The 27629-nt window shown below is 27.6% G+C and overlaps 4 protein-coding genes and 1 pseudogene across 7 annotated transcripts in view; 2 read left to right on the top strand and 3 right to left on the bottom strand.

Moving 5' to 3' along the window:
* The window catches only part of LOC114130289 (eukaryotic initiation factor 4A), an 88520-nt gene that overhangs the window by 20030 nt on the left and 40861 nt on the right, over nt 1–27629 (bottom strand). The gene's annotated exons all lie outside the window — the stretch shown is intronic.
* LOC114130286 (eukaryotic initiation factor 4A-like) lies at nt 3221–3998 on the top strand (annotated as a pseudogene).
* On the top strand, nt 3996–4595 carry LOC114130269 (eukaryotic initiation factor 4A-II-like; the record flags this gene model as incomplete). Its single annotated transcript, XM_050203745.1, has 1 exon — nt 3996–4595. A coding segment is annotated over one exon (504 nt), but the record flags the coding sequence as incomplete, so codon positions are not given.
* On the bottom strand, nt 5494–6825 carry LOC114130273 (uncharacterized). Its single transcript, XM_027995210.2, has 2 exons — nt 5921–6825; nt 5494–5849 (listed from the first exon to the last, which is right to left on the bottom strand). The coding sequence occupies exons 1-2, from the start codon at nt 6269–6271 to the stop codon at nt 5667–5669; spliced, it is 534 nt and encodes a 177-aa protein (XP_027851011.1). The 5' UTR covers nt 6272–6825; the 3' UTR covers nt 5494–5666.
* Nucleotides 12572–26557, bottom strand: LOC114130259 (scaffold attachment factor B1-like). 4 transcript variants are annotated; one of them, XM_050202904.1, is made up of 18 exons: nt 26098–26557; nt 24292–24481; nt 23316–23660; nt 23011–23246; nt 22852–22947; nt 22729–22753; nt 19833–20118; nt 17452–17489; nt 16595–16698; nt 15544–15693; nt 15277–15472; nt 15008–15204; nt 14794–14927; nt 14476–14727; nt 14194–14385; nt 13534–13679; nt 13273–13471; nt 12572–13204 (listed from the first exon to the last, which is right to left on the bottom strand). In XM_050202904.1, the coding sequence occupies exons 1-18, from the start codon at nt 26221–26223 to the stop codon at nt 13021–13023; spliced, it is 3096 nt and encodes a 1031-aa protein (XP_050058861.1). In that variant the 5' UTR covers nt 26224–26557; the 3' UTR covers nt 12572–13020. The 4 variants fall into 4 exon arrangements, with proteins under 4 accessions (XP_050058861.1, XP_050058862.1, XP_050058859.1 ...); XM_050202905.1 differs by having other exon boundaries at nt 23349–23660; nt 26098–26556; XM_050202902.1 differs by having other exon boundaries at nt 23011–23660.

Here is a 27629-nt window from a genome sequence, read left to right as displayed (position 1 = left end):
GTGTCCGCCGTCCGGTGACACCTGTCCTTTGTCACTCTTCTGCCATTCTAACGCCGGAGTGCGCTTGCGCGAACTTTTAGCGACCGTCGTCGCTGACCACGTCCGGTTCTCCGGTAGTCCGGCCGTTTTTTTGTCTTTCTTCGACTGCCATCCGGTACCGTTCGTCTAGTCGTGGCTGACGGCTGTTAGTCATTTTAGTACCACGTTGTCGTCGAGTGTCGACCAAAGAATCCGCCATGAACCAACCGTGCATCAATCTCTTTATTGTTTTGTGTGCGGATTTGATTTCTAAACATCATCCGTCGCACTTTAATTACACGAGCCCGCATTCGTGCAGTGCATCTACTAACTGCGCCCTGCGGAGCTTCTCCGGCTTCTCGTGCGTCTGGAGCGCTAAACAAGTTATAACGCCGTCAAGGGGTCAACGATTTCACCACCGCCGCACCGTCGACATTGATGTTTGACGACACCGGGATCACGTAAATATCCCGATCTCCGTCATCGTCGTTGTATCCCGCCAGCAGTAGTTCACTTAGTTGTGACCAGCGGTATCGTTGATATTATTATTATACAGTTTTTTATATTCATTTGCACATTACACACCTCTTGTGTCTTTTGTACTATACTATAGTCATAGGTATTATGTAATTTTGTTGATACTATTGATGCAACTATCTGAAGAAAAATCTTTGGCGTTGTAACATAATATTGCAAATATTGTATGCTGTATATTTTTACGTATTAAGTTATTTTAATACTACTTTTGTCGGACATTATTTTTATTAATACTATTTGCTTCCATACACTTCGCGCGAGTTGTCCAGAAAACTGCTCATGCAAGTGCTGCCGACGTAAACATTTGGTAGCAGAGCGTGGTTTTTTCCGTCTCAACAGGGATCCGGTGAGCGTTGTGCGTAGATATTGGTAGTATTATCTTAGGACAAATTGTATTAGATACTTAATTAGTGTGTTCAGTGCGCGGTCCCGACTTCCCGAGTGTTATCCAAGGCAGTGTGCAATTGCCCTGATGTCAAGCCTTATCGGTACCTATTCCCTTTATACATGCGTGTTATACACGATGTAGAGAAGATAACAGTATTCCTACAGATAATAGAAAATTAACACAAAAAGACCACGTAGTTCTCTACATTTAGATCCTGGCAGCATTATTAAATATGATGTATAAGTGAAGGTGTAGTAGTTGACAAAATAGAAAGAACTACTCCAATTTTAAAATCAGAGGCAGTTTCAACAATTTTTCCGGGTCTTCCAAAATATTTGACTAAAACTATTGCGAAACGTCCAACACCAAAATTACGACCACAAAATTCTGGAAAAATGAAAAAATAAACTCTGCATCTATAGCACCGGGCTAGATAATGGAGTACCGGGAGCCTGGTAAATTACCTGTTGCCATATTTTAGCATTGGGCGCCTAATTTGAATATATAATAATAGTTATTTTATTAGGGAAACTTTAATTGTTTATTTGGCCTTTACTAACCTTTAGGTATCTAGTATCTAGACAGAATTTCAGTTAATACTCGTGTATACGTTACGGACAAAAATATGAAGGAAAGAAAAGTAATTAAGCAAGTCTTCCCTGAAGTTTCATTGACCATATGTTTATTTTATACATTAAGAACAATTAATAGGGAAATAACTTGTGACAAACGTAACGTCACACCTGACGAAAGGGATAGTGCAAAAGAAATTATTCAAAATTTATTATACTGCAAATCCGAATTTGAATATGACAATTTATACTGACACTTTCAGGATGTAGCACCAGAAACTGTTATTGAATATTACAATAAAAACTGGCATGGAATACGGGATGAATGGGTTATAGGCATGACGTATATGACCGGAAATTTTCCAAACAAAACCAATAACAGATAAGAAAGTTTCAATGGTAAACTTAAATCTGTTATTTCTCGTTTTTCTCTAAAAGATTTTGTGGATAAATTATTTATTGTTTTAAGCTGCGTTAGGTTAGAAAGAGATAAGAATGCTGTAAAATTAGTCCAGAAATAATTAGTATAGTAAAAATAAAAATAATAATATTCGAGGACCATCGTGGACATCTTGCTGGAAGTGATAAGGAATTTTCAGTGCTACAAATATAAATAGAATTTATACCATTATAATTTATTGTATGTACCCATCTCATGAATGTATGTCGTATGACAATAACATTATTATGTTTACGACTTTCGCCTATTTTTAAAATAGGTATTATGGAAAATTAATATTGTAATCATGACGAGTTATTAAAACTTATTAAATATCATATTTTACTTTTTTTTCCCAAGTTGGCACCGCTATCAACAAAATTATTGTACCGAACTTATAATTTTTCTGACAACTTTACTCTGCTGGGTTACCAATAGACTATGTGACGTCACAACTAGGCTTTGGATAAAGTCGTGATTAAGACTTATTTTTGGATCTATTAATAGACCCATGGATTGAACACTATCCGTCGTCTCTCCCTATCAGCCATCAGGCCTATGTGCTTCTTGTCCGATTTCTTCTCGGCAAATCACGTTTATTGAGGCTTGCCGTTCTATAGTTGATAAAATCAATTGGTTCAGAGTATAAATTAAGTTTGTTATTTTACCATACTAGTAAGTAGAAGTATAATAAATATTATTATTATGTACTTTTAATTGTATTTCTTAAATTATGTTGGAATTGTACTATAGAAATTCAAATGTTAATACAATGTGTGCATCCACTGTATTCTGTGTATATTATATATATGTTAATTTATAAATTAACCTTATAAAATACCAGCTTAATATGCTGAGTAAATTGATTGAGTTTTATTATTTTGCCAGAAAATAATTAATTTATATTAAAAATTATTATTTAAATACATTGTTAAATTATTGATATTAAATATCAAATCAATTGGATAGTTTAATGTATAAAGTGATGAGTGATGACTTTTAATTTTAATTAAGTATATATTTAAATTAATTATAATTTGGTATATTCTTGTTGTCTCAGTCCTTGAGAAGTTTTGTTATTACATGCATATCAATAATTTGTTGTAAAATGTATTATATGTTAATTGTCATCTTTTTTTTGTAGTTCAAACAATTTTTATTAATATTGCATTAGTGTATTATTTTGTTATATTATAATTTATAACCAATTAATAAAAAACTTTAAAGATGCATTAACATAAATAAAGTTATTTTACATTTTTAACTATCTATATTAATTTTAGATTAGTATTTTTCAATTCTGTAATATATTAAAGTATAGTATATTATTAAATGATAAAAAATTGTTATACTTACATGCCTAGCTATATTCTTTTTTTAATTGAATGTTAAGTATTTCACATAATATTTGTGAGAATTAAATCTTGTATTTTGTGAAGTTTTTAATTTTAATTTTATTGATTTCAGAATATTTTAAATAATGAATGCTAATGAGACGAAAAATGGACCTCCTAGTGAAACCAATGATTACTCGAGACCACCTGGCATAGATGTGGGTGGAACAATTGAGTTTGACTGGAATGAAGTGGTGGATAACTTTGATGAGATGAATTTAAAAGAAGAATTGTTGCGTGGTATTTATGGATATGGTTTTGAAAAGCCATCAGCTATTCAACAACGTGCTATTTTGCCGTGTATCAAGGGACATGATGTCATTGCTCAGGCCCAATCTGGTACTGGCAAGACACCTACTTTTTCCACTTCTATTCTTCAACAAATTGATACAAGTTTGAATGAGTGCCAAGCACTTATTTTGGCACCAACACTTGAATTGGCTCAACAGATTCAAAAGGTAAGCCTATTTGCTTGATTAGATGAACTGTTTACTAATTTAATGTTGTTTTTAGGTGGTCATTGCTTTGGATGATTTCATGAAAGCTGATTGTCATGCTTGCATTGGTGGTACAAACGTTCGTGATGATAGCGTGAGCTGGATACTGGATCCCATGTAGTTGTTTCCTTAGTTTCTTAAGCCTATTTCCTTAATGTATTTGTTATTATTTATTTAAGTATTAAACATTTTTACATCAATGTTACCAAAAAAAGGAAGTTTGACACTTTGTGTGATTTGTACGACACTCTTAGTAACACCCATGCTGTGATCTTCTGTAACACACGTGGTATGGTTAAGTGGCTGACTGAAAATATGCGTTTAAACACATATTATACTGTATCAGCTATGCATGGAGAAATGGACCAACATCAATGTGAGCTAATTATGTGGCAATTCTGTTCTGGCTTTATTCGTGTTCTAATTACCACTGATGTGTTGGCTCGAGGCATTGATGTACAACTAGCTTCTCTGGTTATTAATTATGATTTCCCATCCGATTACAGGTTTATACTTTCTAGCCGTTTCGGTCATAAAGGAGTCGTTATTAACTTTATGACTAGTTATGACAAAAGAGCTATGAAGGAGGATATTGAATGGTTTTACAACACTCACATGCTTGAGATGCCACAGGATTTGGCTGATTTGTTGTAGACATGCTTTGTATCTGTGAATTGTTACTTTGAAACTAGTAAAATACAGCGGCAATGCGATTCAAATTTTCTGTTTTCCTTTTATATATAAATATTTAAAGAAAAACAAAAGAAAACCACAAAAAAATTTTAATTGAAAACTATCAAATATTTTATATTGAAGCAGTTTTTCCTTTTCATTTTACTATGTTTAAGTGACACGATTATTTTAATAATCTTATTTACAAAAATAATACCCAAGCGCTCATTCTAATACTTGGTATGTTTTGATTTTACATAAAACTTATTATACAATTTTCATAGTCTTACTGTATTTCCGTTTGATGATTACTTCTTGGTTGTTAATAGTATGTTGTCTTGAAATTGGCAGATTGTTTTAATATTATATTTAAGCTTTTGAATTTTAAAAGTTTAATTGAAGACTGATTAACATTTATAATCATTTTATAAGGATTGAAAGTATTGTAATAAAATATGATTTTTATTTAAAACTAACAGTTACTTAAGGAACCGTATAAAGCAAAAGTGTGGAAGCTGAATGTTGAAACATTTTTTATAGGAGTAGCTATTAAATATTAATTTAACTCCCAAGTGAATAAGGTGTAGAGTTTTATTTACAACAAGTGGTGGCTAAGTATAAATATTTATAGGTTGTGGAAAAAAAAATGTGCATCACTGTAGAACAGAAAAACCATTCTAAATGGCTAAGCACAAACAATTTTTTTATCAAACTTAATTCTCGATTGGGTGACATACATTTTGTATGTCAAATCTGATAAAGCTTAGACCTGTATTATACATAATACATATATATATATATATATATTTATATGTTTTAATAATAGTCTTAGCAGGTTTTAATAAAATTAACAAACTCAATAACTCAAAATCAGTAATGACTTAGTATCAAGTTTAATGTTATGCAAAAGTAGTAAAGCATCACCAAGATTAGGTTAAGAAGTTTGTAGTAAATAAGTGAATTAGTGAACGCTTGGTAGGTTTAAAATATAAGTTTATTTCTCAACACCACAATAATAAAAATATATAATACAAACATGATGTGCAGAATCATTGTGTTTTCTTATTGGGTAGATTACTTGGTGGTGTGTGGCAGAATTGTAGTTCTATTACAATTTATCCCAACATGTCTAACACGTTTAACAGCAGGTTAAGACTGATCATTCAGGGCATATCCTAGTTGACTTTTTATTCTATCAATATATAGATCTAAGTAATTTAACCTTTTGAATTCTTTTTGCCAGACGCGTTGTACATCTTCTAATGTTTCTACACTTTTCAACTTATCTTCTAAAGAAAGTTTAGCAAGTCTAGCAGAACGCCTGGATAGCATCTAAAAGCAAACATACCAACAAATCAATTATTTTTTCCCAAATATGTTTTTTTTATAAAATAAATTCTTACCATTTCTTCAAACGATGATTGAAAGTCCTCTGATAAATCATTCCTTAATTCTTGCAGCCTTTGCTTGATGAATATCGATGCTTCCTTATTTATAACGTCGCCACATCGAGGAACAGCTGTTGTAGTACCGGCGATACTAAAATCCGTGTTTGAGGTTGATAAAATGCTGTCATTGTTGTTGCCAAGTTTGGTATGTTTTGCGTCATTTTGATTCTTCTTGACATTGTCCCCGATGACGCACTGAGTGGGTATATCATCGTCGTTCTCGGTTTGAGTAGATGCATCACAGGTTTTCTTCGACTGTTTATTTACTTTTTCTGCAGGATTTTTATTCACACTATAGCGTTCCATGACAAAAAATATGTTTATAAGATTAGAAATCGAACAGAAATCATATACCGAGCGCCAATAACTAACTTAAAGAGCCTTAGATAATTAACAATAAACTCATTAAGCTCTCTCTAACCAATATACGACAGTTAAAAATTTCGGTACTGTTCTTGATTCTAGGGCATAGACTTTATACTACTAGAGACAGGAACTGTGTATAACACTAACAGTTGAACACTATACACGGCAATACGGCATTCTGATTTTACGAACGGCGTGACACCTAACCTAAACTACCTAACCCAACCTAACGGGGCTGTCCGTAACAACACTAACAACATCGCGAAGAAAATAGTGATGTAGTTTTGGATGACAGGCGTGCATATGTCCAATAATTATGGTAGAGTTTACCTATAACCATGAACATTAGAGAATGTCCCTCTAATGTTCATGCCTATAACACAGAACAATATAGAAGCGACTCTCAATCAGCTGATCGGGGTCTACTAACTTACTGTGTCCCTACCACGGTATGAAGTATTTTATTCTAAAAATTAAAACCGTATCCGTAGTCTGATAAGATGTTGATAATGTAACGACATTATAAACACGGAAACAATCCATTGGCCACCGGTAACATGTCTTACGTCACCTAATATTGCTAAAAATGGGGAAATTTGAAATTGCATTAGTTGCATTTTACTGTATTATTGTTATTTGAAATTAGTTTATTGTTAAAAAAATAATATTATAAAAATTTATTGTTCTGTGATAATATTGATATGATTTATTTATAGATTAAACAGATCCACGCATGCACATCAAAAAAAATGAAAAAAAATGAATATAATATTATACTTAACATTTTCACTTTTAGAAATATTTTTGTAACAATACATTGTGACATTAGCTAATTAATAAACAACTAATAAATCATTAATAATAATAAAAAAATAATAATTGTTAAAATAGACAATATAAAAAACCCATGCTACGATAGGTTAGGTTCTATGCAAGGTGGATACATAGAGATGTAATCCATAGACTTATAATATTATAAGTCTATGGTGTACACGTCTTTCTATCAGTGGCGGATCTAGGATTTTGTTTGGGGGGGGGGCAATATTTTTTTACATTAGTACATATTTTTATAAAAACACTTATATTAGTATAATGGTATTTTAAAATATATTATTATATGGCCATGGGGGGCTAGGCCCCTCTGGCCCCCTCCTTAAGGCTTAAATCCGTCACTGCTTCCTATCTTGTATCATTATGATAGTTGACTGAAAAAAGTACACCACTTGAAACTGCCACCGGGAGCGCTGACTACCCGATAAAAGCTCAAACTTATTAAAGTTCGTATGGCACATAATGCATTTCAGTATTTATTTTTACTTAATACTTAGTATATTTAGTAATTACAAGGGCTATGGTATTGCTCTAATATAATTAATATTTTAAATTTTAAATAGTGTTACTTAAAACATATTTATATATTTTAATTATTTAAATAATAATTTTAAGAAGTATCTTAGAGTAAATAATAATATTAATATAAATCAATCTTCATCAAACCTTTTTATATTTGAATTGTAAGCTTAAGTAGCTAATTTATATTTTCATAATTATTACTATATTGTTTCTTTGTAAAAAATTTAATTTCAAACCACGTTTGTAACTTTGTACAGAGATTATGTTGTGTAGGTAGTGTCGTATACGCCGATTACTCGGACGTATACCAAAATAAAGTTAAACACAAAATAACGCAAAGTACTTTATTTGAAGTTTGAACACGACGTCCGGTGGTGATCGAGTCACACGATCACCACCACTGACTCCCTTTGCTGTCTTAGCCATCTCACTTATATATTACACTTACAATCGAATTACTATCGATTGTTCTACATTTTTCTATTACTACGTTAAATTTACAGTTTATAGACACCATGACACTATGATTATTATGTAATTGTTATTTTAACCCGATTAGTAAATTATTAAACAAATTTATTTACATTTCTTATTATTATATCTTGCTTACTATGCTAACTGTAATATAAAGTTTACGGATACTGAATTGCACAATTGTTATTTTAACCTATTTGTGTGAATAATTAAGTATTGCTTAACTTATTGAATTTTACTGTTTTACTTATTATCTATAGTTTTTCTTAACTTATTTCTTACGTACTAACATCTCTTATAAAATATTCATACATATAATACAACAGTAGGTATCTACTATCTACTTAAATGAATAACTTCAAAGGAGTACACTAGAATAATATGATAATACTGTTATTATACACATACATTTGATAGATATTTCGATTGAGTATTATAATATTTTAAATATAATATATAGTAATACACTAATACCTACGTATATTTTAAATACATATTATAGTAATAGGTACCTACGATTTTCAATATTATGCCATTCATGGTTCATAGAATAACTACAATAATGTTTTTTAAAAAATAAACATATCATGACAATGAGACTTAAGAGAGATAGCAAATTAAGGAAATAATTAATTTACCATTATTTTAATTTATATTTAATATGACAATGGTTACAATAAATTATAATTTTTAATTATAACACATAAATTATAGGCAGCATGTCTATACCTACTCCACAAGTCACTATTCCTCACAAAAATTGCGGGTAATTATTACTTATTAGTAATTGTATTACTGAAGATAGATTTATGTTATTCATTATTTAAATTGAATTGATATATTAATATTATATTTTTATGGCCTTGCAAGCACCGTGCATCGTATTTTCGTATAGAAATATGAACATTTTGAGCTTTCATCGGGTAGGTAGCGCTCCCGGTGGAAATCACAAGTGGTGTACATTTTTCAATCAATTCATAATCAGTGTTTACACCAGCTCTATATAGTATATTTATCCACCTTGGTTCTATGGTACTACAACTATAATTATGTTCACCATAAATAAGCACATACAATTTCGGGTCCTGTATGAATGTTTGTCCGGCCCTTTATACAACTTTCAAAAATACGATTTACCATCTATATAATATTTGTTTTTTAATTATACCGATTAAAATTCAATATTTGACAACATCTGTTGCGTCAGCTAGTAAATTATAAAAAAATCAAAGATTTATAAGCATTTCAACATTAATAATGTCTTTTATATTTTTTTATTACAATGTTATCTCAATAAAAAAAAAAAAAAAAAAAAAAACAATTATATTTTAGTTTATATTTAATACATTTGTTTTTAAGTTAAAATTTTATTTTGCAGACTTTGAGTTCAGCGTAATCTCTTACTTACCATTCATAGGTAAGGTTAAATATATTTCATAAAACGTTATTTTACAATATTAGGTATTTAATATAATATAAGTATTTCTACTAAAATTTCAAAATTTACAAATAAATTTCAACGGGCCCTTGGGTTAAGTTAGCCGGGCCCCTGTACTCAATGTCCATCAGACCCCCTCCTTGTGTGGCCCCTGGTGTGAGTGTTGAGTTGTACTGTTTAAGTGTTTTAAAGTTTAAACCACGAACTGACGAACTATTAAATATTTACTAATATAAAAAATATTAAAATATTAAAATAAATATTAATATTAATAAATATTTAGCTATTTAATCGTGGTTTAGAATGAATAATAATGAACTATACTATCTCTTGTTCTATGTGTTTACATACTTTGGAAAAAAGAGAATTTACAATATTCTGCGAATTCAGAAACGCATAGAGAAGAGTAAATCATGGTACTTGTGCGTTATCGCGACTATCACATAATATTATGGGTTATAGCGATGCCGTGTCCCACTCTAATCTTGCATTTTGCAAGTGAATTCTATTTCTAATTCCATTAGGTATAATTAGGACCTAGGGGCCAGCGTTGACAATCGCTCGCAGCGCTCGCGAGTGACATTCAAAACGAAAATATCCTTCGATTTGCTATGCAACATCACCTAAGGTAGGTCACAGCGTGAACAGCGTTAAAAAAAAAAAAAGATGCATAATTTTGCTAACAACATTATCAATAAACGCACAAGTACCTAAATTATTAACCATAAACGATTTTATTGAAAGTTTGGACGAATCTAATTCGAAATGTACGGACGAGGAGTTAGTAGGAAGTGTTACAGAGCAGTCCATTTTCGCTATTGAGCGGTAAGACGCGACTCGACGCCGCTCAATCACGTCAGTCAAAGCGACCCGGACGCGTTTTCGTTCTCGGACGTCGATCGCGGTACTCGGGTCCTATAATATGAACGCAATTCGCTAGTGCGTTGCCTTTCACTTTCTCTCGCGCCGCGCAGTACAATGCAATACGCGACGTTTAAACTTTTGGCCGATCCGCGACCATGGACTCCTGGTACGCAGTTGCCCTATTTGACGAAACGCCGTAACGCATCATCAGCGTCATCAGTCAGGTCGAGTCGGTTTTGATCTATTTTATAATATTACTGATTATTATTTATTTTTATTTTATTATATATTTTAATGTTTATTAAATATGAAATCGCCTACCTATTTAGTTTACCGTAGCTTATTATCATTATGATCACGATATTACACATAACGGCAAACGGCTACGAGGTTAAAACGATTTTAAGGATCTACTCACTCAAACCGTTCACTATTCGGCGAGAAAGCGAATGGATCTGGTACTGTTTGTATATTATAAACTCGGAGTAGGTACATATTAAATTAAAAAAAAAAACAGAGGACTTGCTTTACTGTGCAAGTATACTATCTTGACCTAATCGTCTTAATCCACAGCTCACACCAAGTTAACATTTAATTGAATTTTCATAAATTTTTAACTAAAAACGTATTAATAAAGTAAACTTTTGTAATTTTGACAAATATAAAAATGTAAAGTACTCAACATTGTTCACTTATATAAAAAAAAAAATCATATTGTGAAAAGGTATATTTAATATAAATTATCAATAATCAATTGTCGCATGAACAACTTATGAACTCTTTACTCAATTTCATATTTTTACTAACAAGAATTGTATTATACATAAATAATTGACTTGGACAATGTTCACGGTTTTCAGGTTTTTGTAAATAGTATACTTATGTTGTAATTAGTATAATGTTTAATTATACTTATACTATTATTTTTTTTTTGAACTGTATAACAATTAACAATGTATGATGTGAGGCATTGGTTAATTAATATGTCATCGTCGTGATAATTTAATTTTACAAAGAATTCAAACCTGTAATCAAATTTTTAAATGTTATATGCATATGGCATACACATAATGGCATCGATTTAAAATACTAAATAGGGAATTTTCAAAGTAGAACTTGTATAAAGCACTATACTACGACTTAAGAGCGTATAAATGTAAACGGTAGACAGCGAAAGAAAATCATCTTTAATTAGGATAATGTGTTTGGGGTAAATTATCTGCAGTAGTTTGTTAAGAATTTTTTATTAGTTATTACTTATAACATAATATTAGTTACATAAGTACAATTTACAACATTTAATTTTACAATCTTTACCAATTTAAAATCTATGAATTAGTACATAGCTTGCGTTGTGATTGCTATTGATGAATAGTGATTTGTAAATTGCCACAATTTGTAAGTTTCCAATACTATAATTGCTATTGAAATAATGGAATTATAATTTATAAAATATTTTTAATTATCTAGTATCATTTGGACAAGTAGACACGTTTTATACTCTATATTTTGATCTTAGGATAAGATAGGTACAAGCAAAAATTGTAGTATTATGTATCTTGTATGTTGTTTACAACACACTACGGTATATCAATTTTATTGAAACATTAATATGATAAACATTTCCTTATAATGACACCACATGATTTGAACATTCTATACTTTCACTCATAAAATTCAATTAGACTAGATTCTGGGGTTGAATTTTCAATCCTAACAGTCATTTCACTTTAATACTGCAATTAGCTATGTAAATCGATAATTTTGCTTTGTTATGTACATTGTACTATGTACAGCTATGTACATTAAGATAAAAATCAACATAAAAATGTAATTATACTATAACAAGTCCAGCATCAGACATCAGTGTTTTAATAATTCTAAAATATGAGATACTAATTAAATTGGTAAAAATATTACACATATTGGTACATTGCTATAGCTTTTAAAAAATGTTGAGTTATTAAAAACCAATGAACATTTATTATATCAGAAAAAAAAATCTTATATTTTCTAAAATGTATAGAATTTTAGGTCTACTGTTAAAGTATTATATTTTTCAGAACAAGCAATTTCTATACAAATTATGTACATAGAATAAATAGTACAAGTTAAATTAAAGTTAAAACTTTATTATAAAATCAACATATTTTTAATGTTATTATAATTACAATATAGATAATAATATAAAGTATAAAATAAAAGTGAATTATTTATTGAAAGGTTCACTCTTGCAAAGTCATTGATTACAAACATATTTCTACAAGTAAATAACTAAAAGATTAAGATAATTAATATACGTTTTTAAACACAAATTTAATAAATTAAAATTTATTTAACTAAAAAACAAATAATTTTTAATGAATTTTTATAATCCATAAACTACAAAGTGTATTCAAATGCATAGTTAATAGTTCAACAATTCTATTGAAGTAATAAAAATAAAATCAATAATATCTTATGTATAAAATGTATTGTTAAAAATTAAAATACATAGAAAATTAGAATAAACAGCACAAGGACAATGGAATGTGCTATGATTAAACGCTAATAAATTTCCCTAATATTTTCGTGACATGCCACTCATTTTATAACTATCAAATCTACTATCACTATAGTTTGTTGACATATTTAATCCAATGTTTGGTATTACTTGATGGTTATTTCCATACAAGGTGTTACTACTCGAACTACGGCCACTAATTGACATAGATGAAGGATTACTTGAAGTACTGTTCCATCTGCTAAGACAAGTAATAATATAGTTTTATACATATTACTAATGTACTAATTAAAAAAATATAAACCATACTTTTCCGGAGGTGGTTGAGGAGGACGTTGCCATACAGTTGTTTCAATTTCTCGACTATTATTACTATTTGACCAAGGATCTGGTCTCGAGCTTATTACCATATTATTAGTCCCAGAGCTTGAGCTAAGTGTACCATAAGAACTCTTTACTGGAGCTGATGACCAAGTATTACTTTCACTGTTACGGGACATTCCATAGGCTGTAATAAAAGTAGCATTGTGATACAGAACCAAACAATTATAAATTGATTTAATGACTTACAACTTTTGTTTGAATCATATGATGCATGAGCATGTCTGTTACTACCTCCACTACTTGAATCTTTCTTACGAGATTCTTCTCTACGATCTGACCGATCATCACGGCTTCTGTAATGATGATCTGCTGCTGGTGGAGCACCACCATATCTACAATCAATATAAAACATTACACCCATTTGTCAAACTCTACAGAGTCAACCAGCTATAAGCAGACCGTGTATAGAGGCCAAGTCCTTATAGTTGGCCGCCAACTACGTTTTTTTATTTTGAACAGTGTAGTAATACACATAAAAGGGTTCATTTAAGTCTATAATATTAAATTGTTTCTTAAACCTGTACAAACATAAACAATACTAAATTAATTGTTTAGCTGTCAAAAGTCGAATTTTACTGTACAAAGTTCAAAAATCCTATGAATATTGATTTATAGAAATATACAAGAACTTAGAATTATTAAAACAAGTAAAATGGAAAACATTTAGCTTTATTAAAATCTGTATCATTGCCTGTACAAACCAAGATAATTATGATTGAAAAATCTAGCTGTCAAATGGCTGAATTTTAATTTACAAAATTCTTATGAACTGTGATCATCACTTACCACAGTAATAAAAGTAAGAATTTTGAAATAAATAACTATTGGTTAGTAAACAAACATTACCTGATGTTCACGGTAGAGTCTTTGGGTCTTGATGCTGGTGGGGGTGGAGGTGGTGGTGACGGCCTCATACGACGGGAATCTGACGAATGCTGTTCATAGCGATGTCTAGATGATGTTATATTAGGAGGTGGAGGTGCTTGATTCATATAGTCTGTACTAGGCTGGATACGAGAATTACGAATTGGTTCTTTCCTATAAGATCAAATTAAAAGTAGATCATTTTGATAGTTTATTAACAAAGTTAGAAAATTACATAAACATTTTAAAATATGTATTGCATACCTTTCTTCATAACGAGATGAATTTGATGAAGAATGCCTTTTACTAGGAAGTGGAGGAGATGGAGGAATAGCAGCACGTTTGAGTAATGCTTGACGCTTTGTTTCCTCAAGTTTTTCTTGTGCTCTACGTAACTCTTCTTTTTCTCTCTGTAATCTTTCTCGTTCTAAACGTTGATTTTCACGTTCTAAACGCAATAGTTCTAATTTTTCCTTTTCAATTCTTTCACGTTCAATTCTAAGTTTTTGTCTTTCTCTAAATAAATAATATTAATAATAAAAAAGAATTATAAGTGTATTTAAAAATAATTAAAATTCTAACTTTTCTAAGCGTATTGCTTCTTCTTTTTGTTTTCTTTCAATTTCTAATTGACGTTCTTTTTCAATACGTCTCTTACGTTCTTCTTCTCTCATTGCTCTTTCTTGTTCTTTTTGTTTTAGCCTTTCACGTTCAGTCTGATAAAATACAAAAAGTTTTATTAATTACTATAATAACTAAAAAATTATAATTGTCTATAAGTAAAAATATAACTTACTTTCATTTTTGTCAAGTTTAAAATTTCTTGTTGTCTTCTTTTTTCTCTTTCCAAACGTTCTCTTTCCCGCTCCAATTCCCTCAGCTTTTCTCTGTCACGTTCATTACTTTTACTTTTGATACTCCTATCTTTTCTTCGATCATCTCTTTCAATTACAATTTTAGAACGTTTTGGTTCTTGATTTTGATCTTTTGATACTATAAAAAATGCATAAAATATTATCTAAATTAAGACACAAAGTCACAAAATAAAAAACCTCAAATACTAACATGATCGCTTTAAAGTTGATGAGTCAGGTTTTTTAACATCATTAATTGTAATTTCTGGTCTCTTTTCCCTTTTTTCTTCTCGTTTATCTTTTTTTTCTTCAAATTTTTTTGTATTTTGTTCAATTTCAGAATTTTCATTTACTTTGGAAGTATTGGAACTTTTTGCTGTCACTTGATAACCATTATCACGTTTAGCCTATTAATTGCATGATATTTATAAAAAAAATCTGTATTGTTTTAATAAAAAAACATTTTATAAATACGAACTCTTTCAACACTAATAACACGACCATGAAGTTCAGTCTTGTGTAAATTTTCTATACTTCGATTAGCATCCTCTGCTGAAGATAATGTAACAAACCCATAACAACGAGCACCTGGAGTTTTGGCATTTGTCACAACTTTTGCTCCAACAACCTAATAACATAATTATAAATTAAATATGTAGCCAAGATGACTTACAAAATAAAAAGATACACAATATATAAACCATAAAATATACATATTAAACAATCTAATAATTGTTAGTAAATTAATTAAAAAATCCGAGAAACTCTATTAACTATAACTTATTATTCAACATTAGTTTGAAATGTTATAATGACAAATGAACAAAAGATTAAATTATACAAATCTAGTAAGTAATAATGTAACATTCGGTTACAAACTAATTGTCAAGTAGAGTATCAATGAGAGAACAATGGATGATACTTGGTATAGCGAACATAGAAATAGAAAAAAATCAATATGATTAATCTCAGAGTGTAGTTCGTAGACTAAAAATGCAACTTTACAACAATAATGTAACATCCGGTCACAAACTAATTGTCAAGAAGAGTATCAATTAGAGAACAATGGATGATATTGGTATAGCGAACATATAAATAGAAAAAAATCAATATGATTAATCTCAGAGTGCAGTTCGCAGACTAAAAATGCAACTTTACAACAATAATGTAACATCCGGTCACAAACTAATTGTCAAGTAGAGTATCAATTAGAGAACAATGGGTGATATTGGTATAGCGAACATAGAAATAGAAAAAAATCAATATGATTAATCTCAGAGTGCAGTTCGCAGACTAAAAATGCAACTTTACAACAATAATGTAACATTTGGTCACAAACTAATTGTCAAGTAGAGTATTAATTAAAGAACAATGGATGATATTGGTATAATGAACATAGAAATAGAAAAAAATCAATATGATTAATCTCAGAGTGCAGTTCGCAGACTTAAAATGCTACTTATAATAACGTTTTAAATAAAAATATTGAAGCATTATATAATAGTTAATTTTAATTTTTGAAGTATTACCTTTCCATACTTTGAAAAAAGCTGTTTTAAATCAGTGGCCTTAGTGATAGATGCCAAGCCACTAACCCAAATGTTGCGAACCAAAGATGAGTTGTTTTTCTTTGCTAAAATAAAATGTTTAAATTGAGATTAAGAGAACACATATAATTTAAATTGTATTATATACTTAAAGAACTTAATGAATGCAATAATTTTGAACGCAATAATAAATTAATGAATATTGTATTTTAAAAAATAAGAGCAATGCTGAATGCATTATTATACAAAATTTATTTTACAGTCTATCTTTTTTATTGATAGAATTGGAAAATTATTTGTCTTATTTTTTTTTCAAAATCAGTGTTTAATTTAGTGAATTGCATTTATACTGTTAAAGTAATTAAAAGAATGTTTTTTCCGCACAGCGCTTTTATCTAATTAACACACAATACACAACATTTATGTTCAACAGAATACATTTTGTGTTTAACTTAAACTAAAGATATATTTAAAGCTTTAATTGATACTTAAATTTTATGCCGAGTTTTGAAGAAACCTATTAAACCTAAGTAACCTAAGGTTGTAATATTTTGTGGTTATAAACTTATAACTCATTTCGAATTTAAAATATCAATAATATTATTTAATAAGACACTAAATGAATTCTTAATTTTAATAATTTTATAATTGATTATATTTAATAATTAATTTACTCTAAATTTGAATAATATAACTCATCACAAAAATTACTTCTATTGTACACAAATTAATTAAATAAACATACGAGTGATGACTCATTTACAGTAAAATAAGTAAGAAAAAAATATAGTTGCGTACCCACAAAAAATTAAATATTAATAATATAATAATTAACTTACATGTTTCGTTTGATATTTGCAGAACCTTTGAATCATTGCTGAAAATATTGAAATAACAATTAGTTTAATAAACCTTTTATAACATAAAATATTTTTAAATTTTTGGATAATAAACAATATATGTATCAAAATTATACTTGTTCCCATAGTCTACTTAAATAAAAAAAATATTAAAATATTATGCCATTTAAATTACCATCAACAATCAACATATTTATCAAATACCTTATATTTATAATAATTTTTATGCAGTCACCTTGGATTCAAGTTTTTTACTATCTTCATAAACAAATTTATTGATACAATATTTAATTTTGTTGAAAAATCTAATCATAATAATTATACTCAGTATTATGAGAAAGTAATCAACACTAAAGTCACTTGAAAAAATATTTTTGGAAGTAATATTATTATATTAACATAACTTATATACATTTATGTCATATAAAATACAATCATTTTTCTTGATATAATAATTTATACATGCAAATTCATGTATACATAATTTACACATAATTATCAATATTGTAATTTCATCCTGGTGAAAAATGATTTAATATTGTGATTTTTACTTTAATATGTATATATATATTTTTTTTTGTACTCGCAAATTTGTACTTCTGTACATACATAACATATTTGTAGTTGTTTCAAAAATAAATACCATCTTGAAATTGTATAATGACTATTATGCATATTTTGATACACATGGTAAGTACTATAAGTATAATATCAGTATTTAATGTTTTTATTGCACTCTGTAATAGAATATTTCAAACTTTATTATGTTATAATTTTCTTCTTATGGTTGACTTGAGCAAACCAATTTGTTTGATTAAAAATATCTTTATTTATTCTATGCATTTGTAATTTCTTCGACTTCAATAAATGTTCATCCACATTTTTGAAATGTTCATCTTTATTATATCAACATTATTAATTTCAACAGCAAGACATGGGAATATTAAATTATTATTGCTATATACTAATGCAATATTGTACTTTTGTTTTCAAATAATACACAATACATATTTATACAAACATTAATGCATAAATTCATATTTTATCACTCAATTTCCATCCACAATTTAAACTAGAAAATTCAACCAAAAGGTTAGTAATACTTGATAATTTTCAAGTGACTTTTTACCTATTAACTCAGAATCTAGTTTCTGTTTAGTTTTTACTTCAATCCATCCTAAGATTAGCACAAATAGTAAAATGTGTATATAATTCAAATATATCATCTATATAATACTTTTATAAATAATTAAAGTCAATACTTTAAGAAATATATAGGTATGTAGATAGATATGCTACAAAAAATTAGTTATTAAGTAATGTATTAAGTAGATAATCAAAATAGTTTTTGTTTAAATTATAACTTACTGTCTCATAAACATGATATGTGCTTTTATAATTCTTTAATTAATAGTATACTAAGTAGATATCTATTTCAGTAGTATAAGTATTTGACAAAAAAAATTTAATACTAAAAATAACTTAAAGACAAAAATTAAATAATTGTCTGTACCTACAATATTGTATTCTACCAAATTTAATTTGAGAGTTTAAAATTAAAATACAACAAATAGTAATAATACTGATCCTGAATTTCAGAAAATAACTTTTTATAAGATTGTATCAGATTTCCCAACATACTGTTTACATCAAAATGTCTACTAATAAATTACAAGTTAAAAATAGAACTATTAATAAAACAAATTGTGAACATAAGGAAAGCTTGTAATATACTAGCTGACAATTTGATTATTTAATCTTTGATTTCTGTATAAATATTTAATGAATCAAGTAGCTTTTTCTATCTCAATAACATTTATCATTTGAGCTGAACTCATAAAAATGTACAAATAATACAACCAGTTAAAGAAAAATTGATATCTCTTAACATTAATCATAGATGCTTATATGTAATAATTAACGAGAAATAAAAATTCTAAAACATACTAAATTGATTATACAATACTTAATATTATTGGCAAATAAAATTAAACCATTTAAACCTTTATATGATATTACATAAAAATCTAAAATGTATTCATATGATTCCCACACAAAATAAATGTAATTGAAATTTAAAAAACCTAAGCACATCTTTTTAACAGTGTTTGGTGATAGATATCTCCATTAACATTTGCATGTAATTTGGTGTATTCAATAAGTTTTTCCGTATATATAAAATATAGTCATTGGAACCCTAAAAGGGGTACTTGTCCAAGCTTGGTTGTACTAAAAAGGTTATAATAATAATAACTTTTTTATTATTATTATTATTTGATAGTCATAAAGATCAGTTCTTGGTGCGATTTTCCGATGAAGGGATAAAGAATCAAGTTGTCGAGACTGTGTTCAAAACAAACCTCTGCTTATTTCCAGTTTCCACTTTATCTTTAACTTGTTTCTCCTCTTCTTTCTTCTCATCTTTGGGCATACTGACACTGATGATGGGTTTTGAATTGCTGATGTCCTTTTCCTCTTTGTGGGTACTCCGTGGTTTATCTCCAACTGATGAACGCTTCTCAGTTGTACTGCGACGGCTTTTGACTAATCCAGTTGTTGCTCTACTGCTACTAGCAGTAACTGGATGGCGAGATTCTCGCTGTTTGATCAATGTTTCTTCATTGGTATGGTTCTCGATCAAATCGTCTATATAGCGTCACACAAATTAAATACACATAAACACAAATTATCTATAAATGCACGCAATATATCTGTGGTATTGGTAATAAACAGGTAAAGTATTAACCTAAATGAAAAATAACATGTTTAAAATATGAAATTAAATATTAAAATAATACAACAATATGAAGGGTTAGTACTTGGAGAAACGATGTAATCAATAAACATAAAATTAAATATTAATTATGAAAGAAAATATAAAAATAAATCTCCTACATTTTTTATACAATTTGGTTTACCTAACGATTAATTATTTCAATTATAAATATCTTTTAACGAGAAAATTTTTTATTTACTTCAATTAATATAATAATTGTTATATAGAACCTAATAATAAACAAAATATAATTTAAAAATAAATAATAACGAATTAGTCTAATTGACCATTTTCAAATTCAATGTTCTTCAATATTGCTGAGAGTAGTCACTTGGTTATGACAATATAAAAGTATCTTGATTATTGAAATGGATAAACTACATATGTTTGATATATATTAAGTTTTATGAGAATGTAAATTAGTTTATAAAAAACCAATAACTTTTTATGTTGACTAATAAATTAAAATTGTTTTGAAGAGATTCTTGGAACTGACATCTTTTAGTTTGATCATATTATTTTCATATTTTAATAATTTGTCATTTGTAATCCATCCATTGGCAGCATTACAATTTCTAATGTGTAGTTCGTAGAGAATATTTTTTCATAAAATGTTACATATCTTGAAATGTCAAGTCTTTAATAATTAATATTTGTAACCACCTTTATTATATTTCTGGAAATTAAAAGCCATCTTCTTTTTATTAGTAATAGGAACTAATAATAGTATACATTTTAAATTGGATTCTTCTCACGAGATTTTGAGCCTATTTGCTCGCTTAATTTAAAATGTAATACATACTTGAGTATATTTAATTAGAATACCAAGTAAAATATTTTTAATATTTATTTTAGAAATGCTCAAAATAAATAGAGTGATAATATAAATAATCAAATGTTATCTCCATTTCTATTTCTTCAGTTTTAATCACGATTATCTTAAATTGTGGTTTTAATAAGCTAGCTATGTAAATTTTGTATTAAAAATATATTTTTAAATGGTATCAATTATGTACCATTTTAACGTAAGATATTTAGTTGTAATTATTTCTTTTTGTTGCCCATAATAATAATAATAGGGGGTTACTTTAATTCTTGAATAACTACAATCATGCTTCATTATATAAATCAATAATCTGAAGTTTTAAGTGTATATTTCATAAGATTTTAAGTGAATTTAAATTATTTGTAACTTAAATATCAGTTCAACCATGATATTTCTTCTTTTAATTCTTTTATTATTTAATCAATGTTATTTGCTGTGACCATTTTCATATTTTTAAGGCCCATTCACATAAATTTATGTTTGTCAACTACCCAAATGTAGTTGTATGAAAAACTAAGCCTCTTATTCTGTTGTAAATATGCTTCCAGACTAAAATACTACTCCAGTAATATTCAAACTGGAACAATATGTTTAAGTTTCATGTATCACTTTTGCTATTCATTTTTTATCCTTTTCTGTCCGAATTTTTGATGCTTTCAAAAATAGTTACTGAACTATAAGGAAAATATTCGTAATTGAACATAGATTGTTAATAAATGACAATGGAATTCCAAATAAACTTAGCAAACACTTCATCATATTTGACATATATTTGAATGATTTAATACTGCGTTTTCAACTATTGGAGTTTATCTTACAAAATTTAAGATTTTCTGTTCTTCAAGTAACATGTACATTTCTGTATCAAACAATATTCAATTTAAACTTTTTTTAAATATTTTTTCACTCAATAAAATTCATTATATTCATCTTCTTTCATTTCCAAAGAAGCAATAAATAAAATAACAAATTTGTCCACAAACATAAAAAGATAATCAATAAATGTATAAAATAGTATTAAAACAAAAACACTATTAGCCCTACAACCAATTGTAATAAAAAATGCATTTTTATAAGGAACCTGTTTTCTTAATGTTTATTCCTAAATAAAATAAAAAATAGATACTCATTGATAACAAATATAAGCTTAAAATAATTAATAAAAATAGTTTCAAATATCAAAATCAATTACCAAGCATAGACGTTACAGCAATTAATGTATGATATATTTATAGTAATAATTACATCTTAACCTTGAGAATATTTCTTTATATAAATATTAAAAATTATAGAAAAATTGTCAAACACCTGATTGATATTTAAAAGATAAAAATATTTACACTTGATTTCTGCTTTATTTTTATACTTAAAACTTTAATCAAAAGTATAGATTTAGTAAAACCTTCTTTTTTCAGTTTTAATTCACAAAAAAATATACTTAAATAAATATTTATGAACCTGAACATCGACAGATAATATTAAACTAGCTGCTATCATAATTGTACATCTGTGTTTATTTTTAATTAAAAGAATAGTATTATACTTCTGATTATAAGAAAATGAACAAACTCCTATATACTAAATGCGCTAACTTCAAGTTTTAAATAAAACATAAGAATATAAATGTTTTTATTGAAAAAAAAATTATAATTACCCTCTTTTTCAATGTTTGTATCTTCCTGAAAAAAAAATGTAATTGTAATATTAGGTACCTCAATAACTATTTAAAAAAAATAAAATATAAACAATGACTTAATGAAATTAAATATTTATTTACCTCATCAGCAAATAATTTAATATCATCTTCTCCAATCGTTAAGTTAATAGAGTCTTCATTATTGTCATCTTTATTAGGTTCCTGAGTAGATTTTTCCTAAATTAAGTAAAAATATGATAATTAAACAAAAACATTTAAATAAGTTTCACTCAAGCTTACTGTATTATTAGTTTGATTAAGAACATCATCATTGTCATTTGTTTCTTCATCAATTTCATGGTCCAATTCTTCATTAACCTCATGATCCAATTCCTCATCAATTTCATGATCTAATTCTTCATCTTGTATATCATCTTCGTCTTCATTGGTTTCTGATTGTTGATTATTGATGGTCTTTGGTTTTTCTATATCATTCTTAATAATAGAAGTTTTTTCTTTGCTTCCTGTATCAGTATCTAAATTATCCAAACATTTGGTTTGTTTTATTTCATTATTTTCTAATTCAAATGTATTTTTTTTTGTACTTTTAGAATCTATTGGTGCAACATTTATTTCACCTTCAAATTCTTTTGTATGTTCTTGAGTACTAGTTGAGTCAGAATCTATAGCAATTATAGTTTGTTTTTGAGTAAGTGAAACTGCATTTACATGTGCTTCATTTGGCTGTGATTCATCGGTATCAATTTCCTTAGCTTCTGCTTCATTTGAATCAACTACATCAGAGTTTATTGTGTCTAACAACTTTGTTTTTGAATCCTCAGAACTAGCAATGATATTGCTACTATCTACTTGTTCTTGATTTGTATCATTATTTTCTTTTTGTACAATAGAAGTAATTTTTTCACTTTTTAATTGTGTCATACAAGTTTCTAAACAAAAAAAATTTAAATAAATAACTATATAGTATTAAAGTTAGGTAGATATTAATTTAATAATAGTAATTTATAGGAATATATATATCACATAATCGCTAATAAATAATAAATTAATCTTCATCTTATTAAATGTCAAATAATTTTAGGTTTGGAGAATTGTAGACATTTAGTGAAAAATTTGTTTTTTAGATGTAAGGTTAGGTAGTGTTTGGATGAAATTGTAACTTATAAAATAAAAATGAATCATAAAACTGAATTTTTTTAAAACAACAAACATATTATGCAATAATTATTATAATTGTATACAATTTTAAGACTGAGTTAATCTAATTAATAATTAAATTTGACATGGGCGATTTCATGGGGAGAAATTAGATATTACAACGTAAGACAAGCTATAATACCTTTAAGTATAGTTAAAGGTACTTCGGACCTTTTTTTCTATTATTAAAAATAAATTTTATTTGAAGAAGGAAAACCTCATTTATAGCTTTATTATACTATTTATACCTACAGTATTGTTAACACGCTTCTACTTTAAATATTCAAAATTAAAACTTACAGAAACACACAATAAAAATAATTCCAAGGTACACTTTTTTTTTTTACAATTTAATAAACATACTTGACTTTGGTCCAGGTCTTCTGCCAATCACATTTTTCTTTATTGTTTTTGTTGGGGTAATTGGTTTTTTTTTTTCAACACTTGGAGATTTTTTTTCTGATATTACTGATTTTTCAGTACAGCTAACATTTTTCAATTCAGATTTATCAAATGTGCAATTTTCTGGATCTTCTCCTTCTTCAAGGAGTGCCTGAAATAAAATAAATATACAACATAGGTACATAATAATACTATATTTAATTTTAGTACATTGATAAAATCAAAACAAATAACAATCAAAGAGAATTAAGCGACAAAAGAATAAGGTATCTTAAAACCTTTTACCAAGCACACAGGTTAATTTATTAGGTACCACTCGCTTTACAATTATCGTCTTATTATTTTTATCTTTCATAACTTAATGCTGCAATCTTGCCTAGTTTCCTAAATATAGTCTTAAAACATTTTCTGAGTGTTCTTAGACATTTATAATTATCAGTTGTATGTCGACAGCTTCTGAGCTTTTGGGAGATATGTATTTAGTGATAGGGCACGTGATAGAAAGACAACTAAAGTTTGCACTAATTGTGCAAAAATGATTTATCATGGTCATGGTAACTGAAATTTATTCAGATTGTTTTGTAGCTTTTTAGAATTTAGTTATTATTTTTTTAATATTTTTAATTGTAAAATATAATCACATTGTATACCTAATAGTTATATGGAAAACTATATTTTGAAATATATTATACCTAATACAACAGTAAGCTGGTTAAAAACTCAAAAGCTCCTCAAATATATTAATTATTATGTATAATAATATAATAAAATATTCTACAATATATTTTTGCTACTCATTAACATAAAGTATATAAGTAAAAAAAATAATTCAGCAAATTTTTACCATGCGTGCTTGATAATGTATTAGTTCAGAAACTGGTTAAGCTCTTAAGATTCTTATTCAAATTTGTATTATAAATACATTCAAGTAAACTATAGGTATACCTATACATTTAGTTGTTTTTTATTTTATTTAATCTTGTAGAATGTAGATTTATATTTTACAAGTTTGTTTATTTACTACTGAAAAAAAAAGAAACCAAAATGCACAAACAGAATTGTTTTTATTTGTAAATAGAAACAGGTAGCAGTTGAAATTTCAAAATAATTTAAAATATTTTTTAATGTCTTTTTGTGTAAAATTTAACTATCTTACAATACCTAAACATAGCCCATAGGCTGAATAAATAAAAAATGTAGTATTAATATTTATTGTAAATAGTTGAAAAATATGTTTACACTCAATTGAAAAATATATGAAGTCACTGAAATATATTCTTTACCTATTAAATAAAAAAAATGATCATGTTCGATAAATCACTCAATACTACTTATATTCGTCCAAATAATTTTACAAGTTACAATTTTATTTATAAAAAGTATGCAACTTATAGTATTAAATTTAATTTTATAAATTGACAACTGTTTATCATTAAAGTTGCAACTAAAAATAAATAGATATAGATAACTATATTTTTTAATAATAATCAAAAATATCAACATTCAACACGTCTTATTACATAAAATAAGGTCAAATATTTTTGTTAATAGGTAGTTGGTATTATATATTTACATATGAGAAGTAATAATACGTCTTAAAAAATATAAACATCAAAGTTTAAGTCCGACTATATTGTAATAAACTATAACTTCATACAGTGTTATAGAATGCTTTAAATAATATATATTACGTTGAGAACAATTAACTCAAGTACCTATCAATAGGGTTTATGATTTTGCTATACAACCGTATTTGTATACACTTACCTTTTGCAAACGTTCCAATAGTATTGCCTTTACTCCAGTTTTATCTAATTCACGTCTTTCAAGTTCGGAACGTAATTCAGTCACCTTCAAGTCGCAAATTTTTCGGGGTTCTAACTTTTCTGACATTTTAACTGAATGTTAACACGACTCGGTATGTACGCAATAGACAGCGATGACTAGAATATAACTATAGATGACTGTTAATTTGTTTACTATGCACTTATAAAAAAAAATCCAATGTGGCTCGTCAAGTCGTAAGTGTGAATCCCACAGGAAATTACGATTACGGATTAATATTTAATACACTAATATGAGGTTAAACGAAATAAGAAAAGTTATCGAATGCCTGAATGCATCACTAATAGTAAATACCTATGATGGCTATGACCTATAAGCATTGAGTATTTGAGTAGATCAGACAAGTAGACGAATCACGAACTTAAGGCCTCCCAACATTTGTCAATTGAATCGCAATTCACAAATAATATATTTTGGTTGGTCTAAAGTCTCAAATCAGTGTTGCCAGCACTTGTCGGAAAAAATTCCCACTCAATATCATGAATCCATTCACTCATAATAAGAACTATTCTTATCACATATCACATTCAACTACCCAAATCCACTGAGATAGATAAGAATATACTATATATATATTTCTATACCACGGGGCACGGACTAAGGAACTAAGGAAAATAAGGAAACTAAAAAAATAAGGAAAAAAGGAACTCTTTTATTACATACTACATAGATAATATCATGACAAAATAATAAAAAATTTATTTTGTCATGGATTATATATTATCTATGGTACATTATTTATATTATTAACATTTAGAGCACGGACTAAGATCTTAGTCTAAGATAATTATTTTAAATAGGCCTTAGAGTTACTCTAATGTTCATGAATATATTATAAGTCTATGGCATTGAAGCTCGCATATCAGTTTCCGCCATTTTGTCGGTTGGCAAAACATAACATTTCTAAAAGGAATAACATCGTTTTTAATGGTAAAATATAGAAATAAATAAAAAATGATTTGTATAAAATATTTTTAATTTTATTTAAGCAACAGGTTAACAAACAACCGGACATCATAAAATGCAATACAACATAATTAATATTTACCATATAAAATACTATAATATGTATAATGCCAATCGAAAAACCTGGCTTCAATTGATAGCGGGAGTTCTATATATAGAAATCTGTGCTCAAGTCTCAAGAAAAAATATTGACAATATTTTCTAAGAGTTAAGACCGTCTGAACTAAAGAGCCTATATAATAATAATAATAATACATAGGCTCTCTATAGTCTAACCCATGGTTGAAATATTTCAACCCTGGTCTGACCGTGGAGAAGACTAAAAAAAAGTAGTTTCTATATACTAGGTATATAGAGAAATAGTCATAGAAAAAGGATAATTCCGAGAATTATTTATTGAATATTGTAATCAATAATAATAATAATAATCATGATTAATAATTCATAACTAATAATATTATTCGGTCATTTATCAGCATAAATTATAA

This window comes from Aphis gossypii, chromosome 3 (genome assembly GCF_020184175.1).
Source record: "Aphis gossypii isolate Hap1 chromosome 3, ASM2018417v2, whole genome shotgun sequence".
NCBI classification, from domain to species: Eukaryota; Metazoa; Arthropoda; class Insecta; order Hemiptera; family Aphididae; genus Aphis; species Aphis gossypii.
Note: the sequence above shows the minus strand (reverse complement) of the source record. Positions and strands in the feature narration are given on the sequence as shown.

What these genes read in the sequence shown, in the direction of transcription:
- LOC114130259 (XM_050202902.1), bottom strand. Translation starts at nt 26,223, where the DNA reads ATGTCAGAAAAGTTAGAACCCCGAAAAATTTGCGACTTGAAGGTGACT. An exon ending in GACTCTACCGTGAACATCAG is followed by an intron (nt 13,680 to 14,193) that starts GTAATGTTTGTT and finishes TATTGATTGTAG; the next exon opens with ATATGGTGGTGCTCCACCAG. An exon ending in ATATGATTCAAACAAAAGTT is followed by an intron (nt 13,472 to 13,533) that starts GTAAGTCATTAA and finishes CTTTTATTACAG; the next exon opens with CCTATGGAATGTCCCGTAAC.
- LOC114130273 (XM_027995210.2), bottom strand. Translation starts at nt 6,271, where the DNA reads ATGGAACGCTATAGTGTGAATAAAAATCCTGCAGAAAAAGTAAATAAA. An exon ending in AATCATCGTTTGAAGAAATG is followed by an intron (nt 5,850 to 5,920) that starts GTAAGAATTTAT and finishes GTTTGCTTTTAG; the next exon opens with ATGCTATCCAGGCGTTCTGC.